This window comes from Rhagoletis pomonella, unplaced genomic scaffold (genome assembly GCF_013731165.1).
Source record: "Rhagoletis pomonella isolate Grant_MI unplaced genomic scaffold, Rhpom_1.0 Rhpom_scaffold_00004, whole genome shotgun sequence".
In the NCBI taxonomy this organism is placed as follows: Eukaryota; Metazoa; Arthropoda; class Insecta; order Diptera; family Tephritidae; genus Rhagoletis; species Rhagoletis pomonella.
In genome coordinates, this window is record NW_023458558.1 from 34,822,122 (window position 1) to 34,845,233 (window position 23,112).

Below are 23,112 nucleotides of genomic sequence, written 5' to 3' on the forward strand. Positions count from 1 at the left end.
CATAAAATGTATTAAGTACATATGAGTGTATGTATAATTAATCACCGGTGGGTAATTTAATTATTAGCCGTAGATTAATTGGCGCTCATAAATCACCCACCGGCTACACTGTACCATTTCGTAATAACAAAAACGTACATGCAAACGTAGATATGTATTTGTAGATACATATGTATATATGTACAAGGGTGGCCCTGAAAGTTTTCCGAAGAATACAGAAAAAATACACATTTTCGACCGACTTCAAAAAAGAGAAACTTGCCAATTCATCGGAATGTTTTTTGTATGTTAGCGGATAACTTCGATCACGTAAACCGTTTCCGATTATTCTTTTTTTATCGATCATTGTGTCATTGAGAAATTAACGGTACTCCTAAGTTTTTATATAAGCATTGCAGCTCATTGTGTTTTTTGCTTAAAAATTACTTGTATTAAAACACAAACGATATATTGTTTTTCAAACTTAGATCTAAATATGTACGTATGTACTAAACACTTTTGTATTCGAAGAAACCAGATGTCGAAACATTTCCACTCTGAAGTAGGCCCCACAGAATCATGAATAATCTTGTTGATATTTCGCCAATAATATCAGATGGAAAGGATGTGAAATATGACAAAAACCCTTGGCTTTAATCTTGAAAGAACTCTTGACGATGTAAATGCATCAGTAATTAGTAGGTTGTATTTTGTACTAAGACAACTATGGAGAACTGCTGCATATATCCCACCAGATACTAAACTTAAACATGTGAATATAATATATTCCCAAGAGTTCATTTATGGTTGCCCAGACAAATTCTCATTGAACTTATGGCAAAAATTCTTCTCCGTAGCTTATCTAAATTCTTTGACCGCCGTTTGGTATTATTTATCAAAGACCGAGAACGCGTTCCAGTTTTGGTTTAGTTCTGCACAGCAAAATGGGAACAAAAGTATTGAGAGCAGTTTTAACTAAAACAAAATGACAACAAAAGGTTCGAGAACGTTTCCAGAAAGAACAAAATGCGAACAAAACTCTCGCGAACGTTCACAAGAAGAACAGAAAGAGAACGAAACTTCCGTTTCACTGAGAACAAATTAAGAAAAAAGGTATCGATAACGTTTTCAAGCAGGATCAAATAAGAATAAAATTCTGGGGAACGTTCTGTTAGAGAACAAAAGTTTTGAGAACTTTACGCTAAGAATGTGAGGGGCATCTGCGATGATAAATTGTTTCAGTGAGAACAACGAATCGTTTATCATTAGGGTGAACCGCCAGTTTTTGAAACAGTTTTTTTTTTATTTTCTGTGCAAGAAAAGTTCGTATCTTAAGTCTTTCGTTGACTTTATTTGCATAATTATGTTTAAGTTCTTTTTGATTAATTTTCATATTCATCCATTTCAAACTAATGGAACTCTATAGAAAGATTTTGTTCTCGCTTCCTTTCTTCCCGAATAGTTCAGACGAGATTTGTTCCCGTTTCGTTCTCTGTCAGAAAGTTACTGAGTCTTTAATTGCCAAATTGTTCTTCGAGAGAAAGTTTTTTACACTTTAGTTCCCGTTTTGTCCTTTTCCAAAACATTGCGGAGACTTTTGTTCCCATTTCGTTCCCTTTGAAATGTTTTCGAAAGTATCGTTCGAAATTTGATCTCATTGCGAATATTCCAAAGGGTTTTGTACTTACATAATTCCCATTGAGAACGTTTTCGAAGGTTCTCATTTCGGTTTTGGTTTTTAAGCGTTCTTGGGAAAAAAACTACGAGAACCACATTTATTTAGTTTCGTTCATGCCTCTTATTCGTTATTTATGTATTGATTAATTCAGTATCTTTGGCCAGAATATTTTCCTCCAAAACTAATGTTTGCACAGTCTAGTCGCACAGATAAGCTCACTGTACCACAGTCCAAATATTCATCCACGCCAATAATTGTTTTCATTGGAGCTGTTGGATTTTATTGTTGGGTTTATTACTCTATCGGTCGTGTTCGTCTTGTTTTTCATATATTACATTGCAATGGTCTCGGTTGCGTTTAAACCGGCTAGAATGATGCCGGCGGAATATTTTTTGAAGCATTCCTCTGCAGACGAATCGTTCGTGTTGCCTATCGTTCGTGATACAGAATAAGGCTGTTAAGCGTTCACGATTAAATTCTGCAAACCAGTCACAAATAATGGCTGTTGTTGGTGCTACATTACCGAAAGCCGAATAAAGCCGTTCCGAGCTTTGTTTTTGACTTACATAAAATCGTAGACAATTATCGCACGAAAATTTTCATGAGAAATTTCCATTTTTCGCAAAATTTGTTCCTTTGAAACGATATTTAATCAAAACTACTTGGCGGAATTTTTATCTGGCAATGTTGATACCTTGCACAATTTTTTGAAAATCATTATTTGACATCAAAGAACGCCGCCGCAATGGTCGTTAGCGGCAAATTTCAGGATTACCCTCGTGCATATATATACATACATACATATATATTTGTGCATATGTAACAGGCAGTGACTGCATTTCGCAACACTTGTAATTTCAATGAGATTTTCAACACTTTGACTGCCAGCAGCGCAGCATCTCCAACAACAACGGCACTTACAACACCAACAACAGCACAACGCCATTATCGCGTTTGATTGCCATCGACATCCATAAAGTAAAGGTAACGCTAAGCGCCACAGCAACAACAAAAACGTTGACAGCAACAGCAACAACAAAAAACTAACGGTAATTACGTGTACAACAATGGTAATAACTTCAATAAGATTATCATTGGCCATAGCAACAATAAGCCACGGCCCAAAAAACTCGAGATGGGCGAGTGTAAATAAAACGGCCGACCTTTTAACGCTTACGGATGCCGGAATATGTCTGCATACATACATAGATTACATATAGTCAAACTATGTAATGCCCGCGGCTGTGACAACAACTACATTGTTCGTTACGGAGCTGCTTTGTACAATTATAGCAATAACAAGCGAACAGGTAACAACAACTTCCCGGTTTATGTTGCATTCAACAATCAAGCGGATGCGATTTATTGCCGGCATGCGCTAAAGAAAATGAGAGTTAGAGTGAGAGTGAGAGTGCAATGGTCGAATGTATTATGCAGGGAGTAGATTGGAGGAATGGGTGAGAAGGCCACATTACAATCAACACCAGCTGAAGCAATTGTAGCCAGCTCAGCTATCAGCTAGAAGGCTAGTATCGTAATGTTTAAATGACAACAACAAAAGCAATTAGACGCTTTGTGAGGTGCTGCTGCTGTGTTGTTACTATGCACCAGTGTTGCCATTTTGCCGCTTTTCGAGCTAGATTTAGCACTTTATTTTTTCTATTTAGCTCCGAAAATTGGGTTTTAGCTAATAGCTCTTTTTTAGCTCCTTTCAAATTTATCTAGCACGTTTTTAGCTCCGAAAAGCTTTAGTTGTATTTGTTTATATATTATAATTACAAATCTGTAAGTTCATTTCACAAGTGTTGACTAAATTTTATTTCGCCTTGGTGATCTCAGGCTATTTTTGATATTTTCATTTTATTCTATTTCGATTAGTAACTAGAAAAGTTCCATTCCTAATGCAAATACTAGCATGCAAGCAACTGGAAAATGGACAAGTCAATTAGGTGCTGCAACATGCGCGGGAGCACACAAACTATACCGGACAGTAATTCGAGCGCCGATAAGCTAAAAGCTTAAAGGAAAGCTAAAACTTAAACGTTGATAGTTCAAAAATTAATTAGAAAAAAATTTTACCCTTAAGGAGAGCTAGAAGTAAAGCTTTTGAGAAAAATTGTGCAAAAAAATTAAGCATAGCCCGAGTTTTTACGGTCAATCCAAGTATCTGAAATTGCCGATTTAAAAAGTTTGTAAAGTCTATTCTAGTCTGTCTAGTTTATAAAAATATGTTATTAATGCCATAACAACGAATTCGAAATATATGCACCTTTCTTTGGCTTCAAAAATTTTGTTCAGCACTGAAACTTATAAAACTTTTTTTTTATTAAAATTACCGAAAATTTAAAAACAAACTTACTTCAATAAATGCTCAATTTTAAAAAAAAAATATACATATATGTAGCTCTTCATTTTAGCTACTATTACTATTACTTAGCTCTTTTTCTGAACCGTTTTAGCTCCAAACGAAATTTTCTCTGGCACCACTGCATTGCATTGGTTAGCTCGCAGTCAACACTCAGCAGCGCGACGTTGCAAATGAAAACGAAAGTAATCGAATAGCCGCATAGCTGCGCTCAACGGTGTAGCGCGTGCTGCTGAAATGCCTGCCTAGGCGCAGGGAGGCGCAGCTGACTGGCTGCTTGACTACCGCTAACATTAGCCGTTAGTCAGACACTAGCACAACGACGACTCATTGTTGGCGTTATTGTTTTGTTTTAATTTTGCTTTGTTGTTATTTGTCCGCCTCCATACCCCTTTTCCTTTTTCTTGAATCACTTTTATTTTCAATGAAAATTTTCATTTCAAACATCATTTACACTCGCATTTGTGAGTGGACAAGAAGGCGGTAGGTGGGAGATGATTGTTGGGAAAAATGTTAGGTGATAGGTGGCAGTCAGCAGCAGCATCCGCTGCTATCGCACGGTGGCAGTTGTTGAGGCTAAAGTCGAGGCCGCGTGCGCGACAGGAGCTTAGTGCAGTTGCATTTGAGCGGTGGTCGGTGCGAGTCGCAACTTTCGAAACGCTTTGCGATAGCAACTTAACCCTCAAACGCGTGTGAATTGGAAAACAAAAAGGGAACAGATATACATTTAAATAATATTGTTTTCATTGTGCATCTGGCTCACGTGATTTCTGATCGGTCAATTTTTTTCTCAGTTTTCGCTTAAAGCAATCGTAGTTAGAAACAGTGGGTTATATAAGCGCCGCTCACTGAAAGCAAAAGTCAAATAATTCCATTTTTCACATGTGCTAGCATCTATTTGCATACATATATATACATACACACATACATATGAACAAACATACAAAAGTATATGTAAATCGGGCTGCTCACTCATCTCGTTCGAAACCTCCTCGAAAAAATTTTCAGTTGCACAATAAATAGTCGCTACCTTCAATTGCTCTACTGACGCTTTGCAGCAGGTGATTAATGGACTTTTAGGTGAATGATACACAGCAGCAAATTGGTATTGTTCACTAAACCAGCAATTAAGTGTGTAGAATAACAGCAAAAAGGGGGCGATCTCGCGCAAAGAAAAACAATAAGGCGACCACAGAAAGCATGGGCATATGGCAAAGGCCAAGCAGTGCATAGATTGTCAAAATGAAGTGAAAAACACATTTAAATAAAACTAATACAAAGTCGAAAACCACTAATAAACACAACGAAAAGAAAAGTACTTTTGCTAGCCACGCGCAATTTTCCACCCGGTCTGTATTGAGTGCCGCGTTCAACTCCGCCGCATTGCCATTACGTTTCGCTTGCAGTGTGAAAGTGGAAATTCCGTGCGCGCGCGCTTAACAAATCCGCATCCAGCTCGGGTGGCAAACTCAAATACCAGTGGCACAATCGCATCTAGGTATAGTGTAATAAAAAAGCATACGAATTGTGTAAATAAGGACTGTTTTGACACCAAATCACCATTTGACGGTTATACTCGTAAAATTCTTCGATTGAGTGTTAAGCGTGTTCAGCTGGATACCTGTTGAAGTGTAAATGGCTTTGTAAACGGCAGGTGCGAATGTTTGCGCGACCACTTTGTCAAGGGCGTTTAGATGCGGAAATGCAGTGCGTATTGAAGATATTACATATCCAATTGCAAGCACTGAGCTGTACATATACAACAATCTGTGAATAATGTGATTAAACATGTGTTTTCTGCCTCGTTTACTGTTGCCATGCCTAATTATTTTCGCATCGATTGCTGCAGCGACATCGCAAAATTTAAAGTATCAACAATTCAGTGCAGGTAAACAATTGTAAGAGTTTTTGCAGAAATGTAATGTGAAATTACTTTCAGTTTTTATCGCAAGACAAACTGTAAAAAGAAAGTCGACCGACACGTAAATATGTACTGTTACTAATTACCATTTATCGGCTACTAAATACCGTCTTATCGAGCTGATAGGAATTTTAGTTTCCATAAATGCATTTCATTAGAGCATAGCTGAATTTACTTTATTTTTTTTTTTTATTGAAGCAGAGCTCACAAAAGGTGTGCTGACCAACGCAAAAATGTGTCCGTAAACGCAATGAAGTGCCAAGTTACGAAGGACCTGTATGCGCTTGACATCAATATGGCAAACGCGTCGTAATTCGTTTCACTTCAATCGGCGCAGTAAGTGTAGCACTCTTGTGCACAGAGAGCATACAATTTTGGTTAAAACCTTAATATAGGCTGATTTGAAAATACGAAAGTTTCAGAGTTCCCGAATTCAGCGATTTATGAACTAGAAGAGAGATGCAGGATTGAAAAGGAATATACTTTTCGCGTTTCATTTGCACTACCTTGCATAAAAATGGATTGTAAGTCGCACATTGATAGGTTTATTTTCATTTTATATCTGTACGTCAGTACTATTCTCTGATATGTTGACTGGCGGCACCCCAGTCGATCAGTCATCCGACAGCAGACTACAATTAGCTATGAAAATGAACCGAGCGGTACATTGGATACCGATAAAGAAGCGTTGGACATGATTCAGAAATTACGTGACTTCTTGGAGCTGGATCTAGGCTTGCCGAGCGTCTTCCTTTCTGGAGGACAGCTGTCCTTTGCCACCAAATGCCCTCCGTTCTTCCCAAAAAGTAAAAAGTCTCCCTTAACCCTCTACTTCTTCTTCTCCCTTAACCCTCTACTTTTATTCCACCTAACGAGTGTTATAAAAGCGTATTCAACTAATTAAATTGAGAAGTAAACTAGGCATAAAGGGACTTAATGGGTTTGCCTGTGGTTAGATGACATTTGAATATAACCTCGATTTTGTTGCGCGTGATCGAAAAACGTCTAGTCGTGTATGCGGAACTTAACTGCAAAAAAAGGAAAATGAATGAAAAAAGTTCGCCTGTTTTAATTTTTAGTTAGTTTACCGCTACCTAACTGTTTTCTATTGTTTTCATTCAGTTTTTCATATATTTCATTGCGACATAAACTTCAATATAAACGACTTGAAGTCGTATTTTCTTTGGATAAGGTTTAACGGTACAGATCAGATGTGACGAAAAAGTGTTTGCATATTATCCCTGTAGGGAAAATCTCTAGTTTTGAACTGTTGCGCTTCTAGTACATTTGGAACCACTACCAGTTCGCGATAAATCTCTTTTGCATGCAAACAACTGGCGAATTTAATACAGCGATGTCATAGGAATTGGAAATTGTCCCCCGCTGCATTACCTTTTCAATAGTTCAGAACCAGTCCTAAATTCGACATATGGGATCTAGTTCGCTTTGCACCCCATTTTCTATAGTTTCGAACCAGTTGTAAACGAAAAAAGTAACAACATGTTTTCTTTTTGGGTTACCATGGTAGAACATTTCAATTATTTGCAGAGAAATGTATTTTCAATCTGAAATCAAATTTGTTTGAATGAATGTAAATTAAATTGTATATTTGAAAACACGTTTACATACCTTTGGCTGTAGCTGAATTTGCAGACTGCTGACTGTTATTGGTTATGTTCCAGAAGGTCCCAAAATGTTAAGATGCTAACACAAATATCAGTTTTGTATTGCCAAACTATGAAAAAGCATCTGCGACGTGCAGACTGAAAGCGTATTTGAACGAAAAACCTGCCAAGCAAAAATCTATTTAAAGTAAACAAGCCCCCCGCTGCATCCCTTTTTCAATAGTTTCGAAATAGTTCAAAATTCGCCAGATGAGATCTAGTTCGTTCTGTATCCCTTTTTCTATAGTTTTGAACCAGTTTGAACCATTTCTAAAATTGTTTTTTAAAAGTACCACATATCGCTGCCTTTGAACTGGTGGCGATCTAGTTACTATCGGACTGGTTCGTTTTTGGCGATAAAGATCTAGTACGGAACTACAAATTTGGTTCACCAGTTGGGGATTTCCCTACAGGGTATGCATTCATATCTACACACATACATAGATTACTAAAAGAAAACAGATCAACATTAACTGCAATCAACATATGTGACCTGGTCTACGGAAAGGGGGCTTAGGTGTCAAAAAATCAATTTTCACTTTTTGGTTGATTCGGATGGAAGATGAGATGCTTTTTCACGTGGTGAAAAGCAGAAAATCCTAACTTGCTTAGAAGTACAAAAACGTCACTTCTTCAGTGTTACTTTTTTAAATGTTCCACACTAGCAACTTACACGATGAACTATAATAATATTCCGACCAACAACAACACTTACTGGACCAACAACAACACTTACTGGACCAACAACAACACTTACTGGACGTCCGACGCGGAGAACAATTAACGAGATAATGAGAAACTGACGAAACGAGTTGCTTACTTTTAACAGCTTTTTCACAGAAAACTAGTTTTCGCACGTAAGCTCCCTTTTCGTAGACCAGGTCACATATGTACATATGTATGTATTTACATACATATGCTGCGATTAGTTTATAAATATTGCGCCATCTGCTACTCAAAAGCCGAAATACCTACACACTCATGCTTTTTGTCTCCTTCTCTCACATCCAGCGCACTATGGGACTACAGCGGCTAAAGGTAGTAAAAACGGATTAGCGAATTCTGAAAAAGGATTACACAGATGCATTGTAAAATATCCAGCTAACTCAAACCAAAAAGAATTTTTAAAGTAGGAGCAATGCGAAAAAATAAATTTGTAAGAAAAAATTTTGATTTTGTCGCAAGTAATTTGAATTAATTTTTCCGCTTGTGCGGATATATAAATAGCCAATCTGATTTATGAGCAGTTTTTGAATATATCTGTGATCAAACATTGCATTAAATTTGTATAAATCTTTTGGAATGTATTAAACAGTTTACAATGAAATTCTACGTAATTTTGTGAATGTAAAATTTTTCGAGTGCTTACTTTACGAAGGGATATTTAAAAGGGACCTGGGAAGCGAGCTAAATTATACTTAGGACAAGTAAACATTAAACCTGCGCGTGTCATATCTCAAATAGTTCAGCTTCTATTCTTGCTTTTATAGACCCACCTCCTGTAAAATTTATTCAAAACAAAAACAAAATCATTCGAGCGGTTTTCGAGCAATTTGATATTGAAAATTATCCAATATTTACCGTTGTTTCTTCGACAGACACTGATTCAGTTACTTACATACATAAATGTATCTGTTTGGAATTTTGTGAATTTTTGAAACGGCACACTTTTCTTTGAAATCGCTTCATGAGTTCTCGTGCAATAAGCGTTTACGTGAAGCGCTATAAACGAGTAAAATATGCAATCAAAAATATTTCCTAATTATTTTGTTGCCGGTACAAAAATAAATAACACATGTATTTTAACAAGAAAGTAACGAAAAAAATTCAATCAAAATGTAATACTAAATTTAGTTTATAATCATGCAGAATGTCTAGGAATGGAAAATGGGCCGTGACACACTCTGAAATTCTCATATCGTTTATCTCTGGAACCGCTTATGCTAACGTCCTTACATTTTTGACATAGCCACATATGCTATCAATACATGGGCGTAGCCAGGTAGGGGCAGGGGGATGCTCGAGCCCCCCCCTAACTTTCAAGTTTTATATATATATATATATAAACTAGTACCCTGAAATGCCAGCTTAATAGGGTCGAGCTCCCCCCCCCCCTAAATTTCATTCTGGCTACGCCGATGTATCAATACCACACTTACGGCGAAAATTAGTAAATTTTGGAAAAGGGGGCGTGGCACCTCCCATACAAACTGAAATCTTATAACGCTCAACTGTGTAACCGCTTATGCTAACGTTCTGAAATTTTACACAGCTGCATGCGTTATCATTACCGGACTTATTCGAAAGGGGGATGAGGCACCTCGCATACAAAATACAATTTCCATATCGCTTATATCTGAAACCACTTATGATAAGGTAATGGAATTTAATACATCTACATGTATATACACAAAAAATTGAAAGAATAGTTCAATTGGAACCATTTTCTACCAGATTTCTAAATCCCATTGAATGATTTTTATTTTGTGAAATGATTTTTGAAAGGATCAGTGTGTTTGTCTTTCGTTAGGTGACGCAGGGATAGAGAGTAGAGATAGGCATGGGACTAAATATAAAGTCCCGATCCCGCCCATCCCCAAATTCAATTTTTAACTTCCGAACCCGCTCATCCCGACGTTGTTCAGAATTATACCGCGGACCGGGGGGCCCTGAAATCTATCTCCTCTTTTTGAAATTAAATTTTGGGCGTTTGAACGTTATGCGGGTTCTCTAGTACATACGTATGTATTAAGAGTGCTCGCGATGTACTATAAAAGTCATATTATGAATATTCACAGTATTCAAAAATAGTTGATTGTGGTTTCAAGTATTCTTAACATTTATTTTGGTGTTTAAAGTTTACGACATACAACAATACGACACTTACGATACGGTTATCTTATAGTGCTTATAGTGCACTTCTAAAAATTGCTTCTTATAGCAAGTTGGCTGGCGGCCCAGTTTCAAAAATTTTAAGCACTTAAATATCGCAGTTACATAAGAAGTAGGCGCGTTTCATGCTCAATTTCAAAAATTTCAGTACCTTGCCTAGAGAGATGGAAAGAAATATAGAGTTTAGCTGTTACAAATGGCCGTTTCGGCAGCAAATTTTAATAAACCCTTGTGCACAAGTTGTGACCAAGTGTGCTTGGAGGTATAGTTATACTCATTCCCAACTTAATAAAGACAACAAAATATAACAAGTTTTAATGCACATCACTTCACAAACACCTACATTTCATATTTAGGTTGTGGCTCGCGCTCCGGTCGGCGAGAACCACGCGCAACAACAGCCCCATCAGCTACGGAATCTGTGGAAATGAAAGCCCAACAACCACGACAACTTGAGCGTACACCTCGCATAATATCAGGATCACCTACAAAGGACGGCCAGTATCCGTGGCAAGCATCGCTTGAGCTGCTACATCCGTCTATGGGGTTTTTAGGCCACTGGTGTGGCGGTGTCCTTATTCATCAAAATTGGATACTTTCCGCAGCGCATTGCGTACACAAGTGAGTAGGCAGCGCAACATAGTTGGTAATAGATTTTAGTATATTTGGATCTTTTAACTTCTTTTTGCATTCCCTTTGCAGTGATCTCTTCAACCTACCCATACCACTGCTATGGACGGTCGTGCTAGGTGATCACAACCGGCTCGAAGAATCTGGTTATGAACAACGTGTTCCCGTCGATAAGATTATTCTACACAAGCGCTACCACAACTTTCGTCACGACCTCGCACTCATGAAACTCTCCACACCAGCCAATTTGGCTAGAAACTCCAACATACGCATCATTTGCCTGCCCTTTGCATACAATGAGCAGTCTCTTTCGGACATCGATTTATCAGGCAGTGATGAGGAGATCATAGCTGAGGGCGAATCAGAGGACCCCTTGGAACCAGGACTCGCCGGCGTGCCCGATTTAAGTGACAATTTCCTACGGAGCGTGCAAAAGGTGCGGCGCAATCGAAATGTAACCCTACCAAGCATGCGCGAATTGATGAACACGAAGATACTGAGTCGATTAAAGCAGACAGATTTACAGCGACGAGGACGCGTGTTACGTGCAACGCGACGGCGAAATGATAAACTTATGAAAGTACAGGGAAATTATCGCGAATATGAAGGTATTCTAGACTCGCGCAAACACTATTGGAAGAATGGCGCAGAGTTGGAAGACTACAAAGATTTGCCCTACAGTGATTGTGTAGCGACGGGATGGGGCAAGTCGAACGTGAGCAGTGATTTGACGAATGTGCTGCTTAAGACACGAGTGCCATTGCATAACAGTGACAGGTTGAGCAATTGATGTTGAATGTGTTATAGAAAACTAAAATAAGAATATCAAAATTTCAGATGCAGAGCGGCCTATGGCAGTTTTGTGAAAATCCACCGCGGTCACTTATGCGCTGGCAAGCTAAATGGCAAGGGTGGTACTTGCGTGGTAAGTTGAAGTGAAAATTCAAGTTAAAAGCATTTAAAACATTTGTACTCCACTTCATAGGGCGACTCAGGCGGACCGCTACAGTGTAAGCTTAGCAAAAATGGTCCATGGCTATTGGCCGGAATTACTTCGTTTGGCTCAGGTTGCGCCATGGAAGGCTTCCCCGATGTCTATGTGCGTATTTCGTACTATATGAAATGGATTCAGGATACAATAGCAAACGAATAATCAGCAGCTTGTAAATACATTTTAATCTAATGAATATAAAAAATATTTAAGTACAACTTGTATATAGCGAAGTAAAACAGTGATAAGTAAAATAATCTTACTGATATTAAATTTATTCGTAAGCTTAGTAAACCACTATTAGACCTAAATTAATTTGTAATAAGTTATATAAAAAAAGCTTACTTAATAACAAAATATAGTGTAATTAAAAATTGTATGTATGTACATAAATACAAAACCTAAAAATTTCATTAGTTGTTCCTCGCTATCTACTATCCTTAAGAAATTTATTTACAAAGCATAAATGTTATACTTAATTCGTAATATCACAGTTTGTTTTTAGTTATTCGACTTTACACTACGCCTAAACGCTGCGCTGCAGCGGTAGCAATGTCGTATCGTAACTACGTTTCATTTGTATTGCCGTTATTGACTGTTTCGGTAGCATTTTCCTCTCAACTATCGTTGGCTGTTTAAGCAATGGCAAAAATGCAATATTCGCTTTGAGGCCAGCCTCTGCGCTCTTTGCTTGTTCCATGGTGGCATTGAGTGTATTCCATGATGCAGGCACCCAAAAGCAGTATAACAATGCGCTGCTGATCAAATATACACCGATCGCCAGCAGTGTGATCACCAGCCCAAGCTGCAGGCATGGACAGACGCGGAAGAGTAGCGTAAGCAGCATTTTGACGCCTGGTGTGAGGTCCTCAACGGCCTGTCAACGATTTTGAAGTTTGAGTAAAAAAAAGGCTGTATTTTGTGGGTGCTAAGTTAGACTCACCATTTCGATCCAAAATATAGGTAAAGCCATATTTTTAAATTGCGATACATCTCGGCTGTGCTTGACATCGCCCATTAGTAAATTTATTTGAAAGCGTGAACGTACTCTCATCGGGATGCCAAGTTGCTGGAATTGACAATGGGAGAAATTAGCATAGTTTATATTTTAGGAAAATTTCAACTGAAATACAATAATAGTCAGGTCTACATAACGCTCATTCTCTGCAAGAGAGTCATAATCAAAAAATAACAAAATTTTGCAGAAATGAACACCACCTGTTCTGCTATATATGTTGTGTAAAAATTGCATCTCTGTATAGACTAACAGTAGACATCCATTAAGAATAGGTGTTTACAGTGACTATAAGATCTATTGTGCTCTCCTCACACCACTTCGTTCAGCCCTACAATCCCCAGAAAGTCTGGAAAAAAGTTTCGGGGTATGGGGTGTGTGTTAGCGTGGTCCAGAAATCCGCTTTCTTATAATTTTGATTGGTAATAGCAAAAATATGGTTCATTATGCTCTAAAAAAAAATTATAAAACAGCGGATTACCGCCCACGCTAGTGTTTGTGTTTATTCTCTCTTACACTCAAGAAGCAGGTGGTTTTCTTTGCTGAGACGCAAAAGCGAGAGTGGTAATTTGAATTCCGAATCTTCGTAGATCTCTTCAAAATCCGTAGTTTCCCGCCACAATCCCCAGTTTCTCTTTCGGCAGGTTATCTCCAATGGTATTTCGCCAATTCTGTTCTCTGATTCTTATTGTCTATTTTCTGAGCTCCTCCCTTATCGGGACCTACTGAAAGGTATGGTTCGGGACTATGTTGAGCTCAATGCAATGAAAGACTAGGGAAGATTTGACCTCAAAGTAGAGGAGTGCCTCGAGTGCCGCCTGACTGGCTGAGAATTAGTATTCTCTCATTACGTAATAATATTTTGGCGCTTACACTTTCGCTAAGTGTTTGGGAAAGCTTCTCCTCCAATTTGTGGTGTGCGCCTTGATTTTGTTGGGAGTCAGTTTAATGCCATCTTCGAAAGGCAAATGGATTTTATGACTTTTTTCACGGCAGAAATACACTTGGAGATTTTCCATCACCTTCCGAGAGGTGAACGCTGTCAGAAAAATCGTTTTCTAATTTAGGTGTTGCTCGGACCAGAGATCAAATCCAGGTCCTTCGAAGTGGTAGTACGCACCTCCAACTACTCAGCCACAGTGGCGGTTAGTTTTTACTTCAGTTAGTCCCTACACACAGATTGATTGCGGAGGCCTCCGATTTAAAAATGCTCGGGACATTGCCATGGGCACAGATAATTTTGTACGGGGACAGTTTCAGACAGCATACCGATGGTATTAAAAGCTGTAATCGCAACGTAGAGTCGAGAACTTTGCCAACCGCCCATTCCTCATCACTTAGATATTAATAAGTGGTGCAATTACATTTTCCCCCGTTGCAGGAAAGGAGGTACCGATCACGACTCAGCGAAAGAAAAAAAGATTCACATGAATGAAGATTGAAAAACATGAAGCCCTACTTAAACCGAGTTGAGGGATCCTATCAGTTCGACTTCCGACCAGCCAAATTCAGCATTGACCATATTTTCGCAGAGAGTCAAATCCTGAAAAATACCCTCGACAAAAACGTTGACTCATACTACATTTTTGTTAAACTTAAAACCGCATTTAATATATAAAGGCAAATGTCCGCTGTGATGCCGTGCCTACGTTTAAGAACTCCGCAGAGTGCCGAACTACTCGGAACCAATCGAGATTTCAGAAAAGCCGGCTCAATGTTATGCAACTTCCCCAATCTGATGTTTTGAAGCGAAGCACCGAAACCTTCCCGTATTGAGATACACGTTACTCTTGGCCATTTCTTTATGATATAGTATTGGTAGCCTAGAGATCAAGCGAAGAATAACTCTTGCCAACACTTACCATTTATGCCCAAAAGGTGTTAGGAAAGTAGAGCCCCGCTTTGATGCTATTTAATTCTAATATCATGCTAACAATTTAAAATAGCGCAGAAACGTGAACGTTGTCTAATAAGGAAGAGACGGTTGTATAATAAAGAAGAGAAGGTACGAGCTCCTTAACGACATGGTTGTGTTACTCCGAAAATATACCTAGGCGCGGCTCCCATGGATGGAACAGTGAAACCGTTCCTTAGTAAATATATGTTATACTTACTGGTTGTATAATGATATCTGTGCCATGTCTATCCTTATCAGGGTTCAATCCTTCGATATTTTCTAGCAGACTGGGGTCACCGTTGAAAAAATGTGGAAAAGAAACCGCCATAGGTATGTCTAAAATAAAATATGGGCTAGTTGGTGGCAGTTCATTAGCCGTATAACTATTTCACTTACTGTAGTAGCAAGGCGTAATATTACCCAGCCCCTTTTTCAAACAATGTTTACTCTTGCAATAGCATGAAGTCTCTGCATCATCCAGATCACTATCGAATGCATTTTCCTTCAGCTTAAATTTGTAACCTTTGAATCCATTAACAGTCTCAGGATGCGAGTATTGAATGGGCAAACTGCGACAGAAGGCTTTCCGGTACACTCGAAATGTTTCGCCTTTGTGAATGTTGCGCGGAAAGAGAGTACCGTCGTATGTGCCGCGTAGTGTATTGCAAGGTGTATTGCTCTTGCTGCAAAGAACAGAGAAAAAACAATATTGATGTTATAAGCTAACTTTTAAAGTTGCAGGCGAGTATAACCTACTTTCGATCCGCATGGTAGTCCCAATTTTTGAAACCCGTCTTGCCATTCCAGTTATCGATGGAAAAGTCACGATCTGTTTCTTGGACTGCATCCTCATCACTCGCTGTTGCTGTTTGTTTCATCTTATCGGGCAGTTTCATAGTAACCACATTATGGCCCTCATCGAACATCTGAAAGCATTTAAAGGTATACAAAAAAAAAACGTAAGTCATTAATGTTAAATTTCCATGTCTATTTTGTACATTAGTTTATTTAATTCTCTACTAACCCTCTCCATTAAACCAAAGCGCTGAAAATGTATAACGCTCGGCACCACCTTTGATGCTAATTGCACCAACGGATCCTCATAGCCCCACAGATAATCATGCACTGTTAACTCCAACATTGGTTTCGAATTGAACTTCTTCGTCAACGCACTCACAGCCATGCTAGCGAAAAACGAGTAACCAGCTGCCGCCGATAATATACCCATGAATGGTATATTCGGCGCCACAATTTTATCGACCAGCGGATCGCCAATAGAACGTTCGCGTATAAATCGCACAGAACGCACTGGCGTAAACGTCACTGTGTTGTTGTCATTAAACAATACATTTTGGTTCTCCAACATCTCTTGATACACATATGGACCCGCCTCGACCACCTTCAACTTGGTATCGTGTCCGCTCATAAAGGCTTCTACGTTGGTGACATTGAACATATACACACTGATGAATACTTCGAGTGGTGGCTTTAGCCACAAATTATACAGTAGCGTGCCAGTCTTCAGGGTCAATTGCTGAAAAAATAAGTTAAACAAATTCGAAAAATGTCATTGCCTGGTAATGCAGCAAGATAAAACTAAGTTGATGATGCTTGGTAACTCAATTCAAGATCACTTGTAATTACAGTGATACTTAATAGTTACGCCTGCATTGTACACTTACATTATCGATTAGTATCTGTAGTGGATCGATCGCAATCATCAGCGCAGCCAAACTTATTAGCGCAATGCCAATGCTGGATAATTTGAGTATCCCTGAAAAATGGCAGAGGAAAGGGTGAAAATGCAAAAATTAATATCAATTTGCTTTACTTAATTATAGCTTAAAAGTAAAAATTCGCATAGTAAATAAATAAGTCCTACATGCATTTGCATGTACATATGTATAAACAACAGTGAGCAGCTTGAAATACTATGGTGGCAATTCATAAATCTTCGGAATATGCAAAATGGAGTGATGCAATAAAAACAAGTGAAAATTGTACTTTAACAGATTACTGCATTTGCAAAAATTTATATATTCACAGCAAACATAGATAGATAGAGGAGTTACATATATAAAAAATCATATTTAAACAATCGGAGGTACGGATGATATACCTTATATAACACCAATCTAAGTGTTCTTCACTGCTGTGTGATCGGTATGTAAACCGGTAACACAATTTAATGGGTTTAGCTTCCTACACACAGGATGTGTTAGGGCGTGTTCTGGGAGAACATTTTTGAAGGCATCTCGATATTAGGGAAGACGCCTAATGCAAATTCCTTAAACGCTAGTGCCTCTTCAATGGTGCAAGCATTACTATACAAAGCTGTATCTACAAGACCTACCTATCCTGTCGGCATTCGGACAGCTAGATAGTTTATTTTTATCAATTTCCTGTCGGATATTTAAGACAAGCAGTCTTTCGAGAACCTTATCGGTCGAAAGATGATTGGCTTTACGTGGGATAGTCTTCCGTCTTTGGGAATGAACATAATTTTCACCAATCTCCCCAGACCCCTTGGGTATGAATATAAATCTAAGACAAGTCTTATAGATTGAGGAATGAAATATCGGGTGCTTATTGAAATTGGGCAGCGAAAATACGGTCCATTCCAGGAGATTTATAGGGCTGCAAGGAGCTTATGGCCCACTCTACCCCTTTTACGTCAATGAAATTCGCATATGCTGGGCTCCTCAGTACACCCTGACAAGTGAGCACTCATTAGAACCTCACAGCATTTCCGTTTGGGATGACTTCCACTCGCCATTTGGCTGCTGAATATACAACATTGAGTTCGTCCGATATTTAGCAAGCACTTTTACCCTCCGACTGTTCCACTATGCTATCGCAATAATCCTTTCAGAAGTACATTTGGGCTTTCCTGGTGGCATTCTTAAATTTCTTCAGGGCCCATTTGTAAGCAGACCAAGAACCATTCCACTTTGCCGCATTGAAGAGTTTCCTGCTTTTCTTCCTTAGAGGGGCGATTTCTTTGGCTTGCTCATTCCTCTGGGAATTACAGTTGGGCAGGAAGCAGAGAAGGCCGTATTACAGACGTAAGTAAGGCAATCTACGACTTCCTCTATTTTCTCTGATGAGCTTAACTCACCGAGAGAAGCGAGGTTGGCAATTAGAGGCTCCGCTTCGCTAGGTGGTAACAGTAACTCGAGGGAAGCGTCCTTGGGCAAAGACTCCGATAGTAGGTAACCTCTAAGCATAGCCCAATCGGTACGTCTCTTGTTTCAGTACAAAGCCGGAGCCGGAAATTAAAGGAAGATTTCGAATGAAAGATACATTTGATCACAGAATGAATTACATTAAATTTAGTACATGCCATTCCCCAATGCGCTCAAAGAAAAAGTTAGACGTTAATGTAATAAAAGTCCCAGTTACTAGTTGCTCAAATTTTGATTAATTAGGTAAGTATGTATTTGACAGCATCGCCTGTGAACTTTAAGCTAATTGTGACACTTGTTCCATGACAATGACAATGAAAATCACTACCTAATAAAAACCGGTATTAAACCAATAAAACTTTTATGCCTTCATTTAAGATTCAAAACAAAATTTTGCTGAGTAAATGAAATAGTTAATTAGCAAATTAATCAAATAACCAAAAACTAAAACATAGCTGCCATTGGTGTCAAAGAAACTATGAAAAAACACAGAATGAAAATAAACAACTGCAAAAACAACACATTCGACACAATCAAACATAGTCAATAATAGCAAAATGCAAATAAATCAGATTGCAACAACAATTAACGCAACAATAGTGTAATTCGCAACGGTGGCGTTTGTAGCTGGAAAGTTAGAGCATTGAACCGAGCGATTATTATTGTACCCGCACTTAATTTACTTATGTATCTGCCTACGAAGCAATGTATATACATGTATATGTACATACATAAGTAAGTATTTAAATTATGTATACATATGTACATTAGACTGCATCACCAAAAAAAAAAGTTGCGGTTTTTCTGCCGGGACTACAAAATTTATTATATTTTAAGACGTCCACCAAAATATTTCGGAAAAATATTAAGATTTATGCGAGCTAGACCGATTTGAAAATACCTCCAAAAATGGTGTTTTTTATACCTTTCATGAGCATGAAATGGTATTATAACTTTGGTCCGATGTTTGTAAGTACCAGAACAAAAAGAGATAGACCCATTAAAATGTATACTTATTTGATCAGAACGTCGAGCTGAGTTGATTTATCCATGTCCGTCTGTCCGTCTGTCCGTCTGTCCGTCTGTCTGTCTGTTTGTATGCAATCTAGTCTCTCAGTTTTCGAGATATCCGGATCAAATTTGGTAAGTGGGTGTATTTTTATAATGTATTAATCATTTGTCGGAACCGGAAGAATCGGACCACTATGACATATAGCTCCCATACAACTGATTGTTCAGATATGAGATTTTTCATTATAACTTCTCCATTTATGCAGCTACGAACATGAAATTTTGCAATACTTGCACCCATTATCAACAGAATACTTACAGTGAAAATTAAAAAGATCGGGTAACTATAACCTATAGCTCCCATACAACTGATTGTTCAGATATGAGATTTTTCGTTATAACTTCTCCATTTATGCAGCTAGGAATATGAAATTTTGCAGTACTTGCACCTATTATCAACAGAATACTTACAGTGGAAATTACAAAGATCGGGTCACTATAACCTATAGCTCCCATACAACTGATTGTTCAGATATGAGATTTTTCGTTATAACTTCTACATTTATGCAGCTACGAACATGAAATTTTGCAGCACTTGCACTCATTATTAACAGAATGCTTACAGTGAAAATTACAAAGATCGGTTCACTATAACCTATAGCTCCCATACAACTGATTGTTCAGATACAAAATTTTCCGTTATAACTCCTCCATTTATATAGCTGGGAACAGGAAATTCCGCACTGTTTTCAATAATTATCAACAGAAAACTTACAGTGAAAATTAAAAAGATCGGATAACTATAACCTATAGCGCCCATACAACTGATTGTTCAGATATGAGATTTTTCGTTATAATTCATGCATTTATGCAGCTAGGAACATTTTCGCACCATTTTCACTCATTATTAACAGAATACTTACAGTGAAAATAACAAGGATCGGATGACTACAACATATATCTTCCATACATCTGATTGTTCAGATATGGGATTTTACTGTAAAACTCCTTTATTTGAACAGCTAAAACCGATAAATTTCGTAAGATATTTTATAAATAATAATACAAAGTCTACTGAGAAAATCGTCAAAATCTATGCTGTATAAGCTTTATCTCCTATAGCACTGATTGTTCAGATACCAGTTTTTGCGATATATCTCCTTTATGTAGGAAACTAAACCCAATAAATTGTGTTACCGGTTTACATACCGATCACATAGCAGTGAAAATCACTTAGATTGGTGCTAATATAAGGTATATCTTCCATACCTCTGTTTGTTCAGATGCGATTTTTTATATAGGTATGTAACTCCTCTATCGATGTATGCAGATGTACTCAAAAGCAGTAATCTGTCAAAGTAAAATTTGCAGATGTTCATGAAAGGTATGAAGCCTTCGGCATAGCCGAAGACAGCGCTGCTCTTACTTGTTTATGAATGAAAATAGTTTCTTAAAGAATTTTTTTTTTTTTCAAATACCAACACATCTTAAATCAACTTTGAATGATGTTCATTCATCCTACCTTTCTCTTTCATCCTTTGAATGAGCTTGGTAGCAAAGAAATAAAAATGATATCTAACAAGTCTAAATCGGAAGAGTTTAGGTTCAGTTATTCAAGTTTTTCTTATACCAATCTTTGAAAAAAGTTAAAAAAAACAGCATCAAAAGTCTCGTTATTACGATTCGGTTCAAAGTTTTTATTCAAAATTTTTATGTAAATTTCTTAAGCTTAAACCGTTTTGTCACTTGAGGTGATTTTTCCAAAAAAGCATCTTTAAGAAACTAGTTTTATTCATAAAAAACTCCATTTTTGGAGGTATTTTCAAAACGGTCCCGCTCGCTTAGATATTAATATTTTTCCCAAATATTTTGGTGGACGTCTTAAAATATAATAGATTTTTTAATTCCAATGGAAAAACAGTACCGATTTTTATTATTATTTTTTTTTTGTATGTCGAGTGATTCAGTCTAATGTACATACATATATTTGTATGTAAGTTTGAACGTGTTTTTATACACAGCCATGTCAGCAACACTGATCGAGGGTACATGATATGTACATAGCAACGACAACAATTGCGATACTAATGGGTTGGCTATTAGAGCATTGGCAGGCGCAGAAGTAAAAATAAAAACAATACCGGCAATACCAACAGCACAAACGCATTAAACGTCGAAACAAGCAACAATCGCCGTTGGTGTCGGTTTCAGACTATCGACAGCAGCACTATCACCACTGAAGTATGTCTGGCAAATCCACTTGACAAATACGCGAAGCAGATTAATAAAATTGAATAATAACTCGGCTCAAACAAAAGTAACAACAGTTAATAGTAACTATTGTCTAGTACAATTACAATTAGCGAAAAATTAGCGAGGTATACTACAATAAATAATTGTCGAATACTTGTTTAAAGTTTAATTTTGTATGGAAAAAATGTCTGCATTTCGTTGTACTTTATATGGATGTAGCCCTGCAGGAAATACTAACTCATACAGAAAATATACTTAACAAAGATTATGAACTTTAACGGTACATAAACCAAATTTTAGTGGCAGCAAATGTCAATGAAGGATATGATTCCTCAACGGCGTTTATACCATAAACAACCCAAAAACTTAAAGCTTTACATATTTTAGCATAAACATACTGAGTACGAGCGCGCTTTGCGCTGTTAACAGTCACTTCAAAGTGGGGGCCGGAAACAAAAGGTATGATCGAAATTCGTTCTCGTTATTTTGTTCCCAAGAATACTCAAAAAGTCAAACTAAAATTATAACAAAACTTTCGGCAGTGTTTTAACAAGAACGAAAGTAAGAAAAAAAAAACTATCGAGAAGGCTCCAACGGGAATTATGTATATAACAACAAAACGCTGTGGAAAACAAAATGCGAACAGTACCTTCGTGTACATTTATAAGAGAACAAAGTGGGAACAAATGTCTCTCGGACGTTCTGGCCAACAGAAAAGCAAAACGGGACCCAAAACCTAAGGAACTTTCTCTCGTAGAAAAATTTGTGAACTACAGTCTCATGAACATTCTGACAGAGAAAGAAACGGGGACAAATCATCTATGAACCTTCGCGAATCATTTAAGTGAGAACAAAAATGTTCACATAGCATTGCGTTAGTTTGAATTGTTAGAATATTAAAATGAATCAAAAATAAATAAAAGATAATTATGCAAATTAAATAAACGAAAGATTTAAAAGACGAACTTTTCTTGCACAAAAAGTTTAAAACTTTTGGATAAATGGACAGTTTATCCCAATGATAAACGATGTGGAAGTATAAAGGATTTATCTTTCTTCTGGCTTAGAATTAACAATCATCATTCTCACTGAAACGATGTTTCATCCCAATACGCAGACGCCTGCTTTTGTCCTGTAGTCGAACATTCGCCAGGCTTGCCCCAGACGCTTCCGAAAGCTTCATTCTCATTCTGTTCTTCTTGAGAACGTCCTCTTTTACGGGAACGTTCTAGAAAGGTAAGAAGGACTGGAAAACGCTCTTCGGAACGTTCGGTGTGTCTACTTTTTTTTAATTTTCATCAAATTTTTCAAAATTGACTTGACTTAAAAACAAAAAAAAATTATAGCTCCTCCAAACCAAAATCAAATTTAAATATGTAAAAATATTTTTTTTTGAATTTAATACTATTTAATCATTTGATTTACAAGTATTTTACACAACAAATTTTAATACATATTTACAAGTAAAAACTCCTGTCATTTTACAATTTTAATTAGTTTTTAATAAACAAAAGATAAAAATAATCGTTCGTGTGTCAGTAACCTTTATAATTTAATCAAGAATTTGTCCAGCGTTAAAAAAAAAAACTTAGCTACTTTTTGTTCACAAACTTTGAACAAAAAAATGCAGT

At 37.5% G+C, this 23,112-nt stretch overlaps 2 protein-coding genes across 2 annotated transcripts; one reads left to right on the top strand and one right to left on the bottom strand.

The window, feature by feature from the left end:
• The first annotated feature begins 5,810 nt into the window (after window positions 1-5,810).
• Window positions 5,811-12,420, top strand: LOC118738463 (plasma kallikrein). Its single transcript, XM_036469401.1, has 5 exons — window positions 5,811-5,910; window positions 10,856-11,120; window positions 11,202-11,906; window positions 11,967-12,054; window positions 12,115-12,420. Exons 1-5 carry the CDS (start codon window positions 5,811-5,813, stop codon window positions 12,280-12,282), a joined length of 1,326 nt encoding a protein of 441 aa, XP_036325294.1. The 3' UTR covers window positions 12,283-12,420.
• Window positions 12,421-12,646: 226 nt separating this feature from the next.
• Window positions 12,647-18,259, bottom strand: LOC118738207 (lysosome membrane protein 2). Its single transcript, XM_036469130.1, has 8 exons — window positions 18,151-18,259; window positions 16,715-16,806; window positions 16,057-16,566; window positions 15,789-15,958; window positions 15,429-15,715; window positions 15,250-15,368; window positions 13,064-13,189; window positions 12,647-12,997 (listed from the first exon to the last, which is right to left on the bottom strand). The coding sequence occupies exons 1-8, from the start codon at window positions 18,257-18,259 to the stop codon at window positions 12,647-12,649; spliced, it is 1,764 nt and encodes a 587-aa protein (XP_036325023.1).
• Window positions 18,260-23,112: the final 4,853 nt, after the last annotated feature.

What these genes read in the sequence shown, in the direction of transcription:
- LOC118738463 (XM_036469401.1), top strand. Translation starts at nt 5,811, where the DNA reads ATGTGTTTTCTGCCTCGTTTACTGTTGCCATGCCTAATTATTTTCGCA. An exon ending in GCAGCGCATTGCGTACACAA is followed by an intron (nt 11,121 to 11,201) that starts GTGAGTAGGCAG and finishes TTCCCTTTGCAG; the next exon opens with TGATCTCTTCAACCTACCCA. An exon ending in CCATTGCATAACAGTGACAG is followed by an intron (nt 11,907 to 11,966) that starts GTTGAGCAATTG and finishes TCAAAATTTCAG; the next exon opens with ATGCAGAGCGGCCTATGGCA.
- LOC118738207 (XM_036469130.1), bottom strand. Translation starts at nt 18,259, where the DNA reads ATGCTTAGAGGTTACCTACTATCGGAGTCTTTGCCCAAGGACGCTTCC. An exon ending in TGCCAACCTCGCTTCTCTCG is followed by an intron (nt 16,807 to 18,150) that starts GTGAGTTAAGCT and finishes GCCATTTTTCAG; the next exon opens with GGATACTCAAATTATCCAGC. An exon ending in TACAGATACTAATCGATAAT is followed by an intron (nt 16,567 to 16,714) that starts GTAAGTGTACAA and finishes TTATTTTTTCAG; the next exon opens with CAATTGACCCTGAAGACTGG.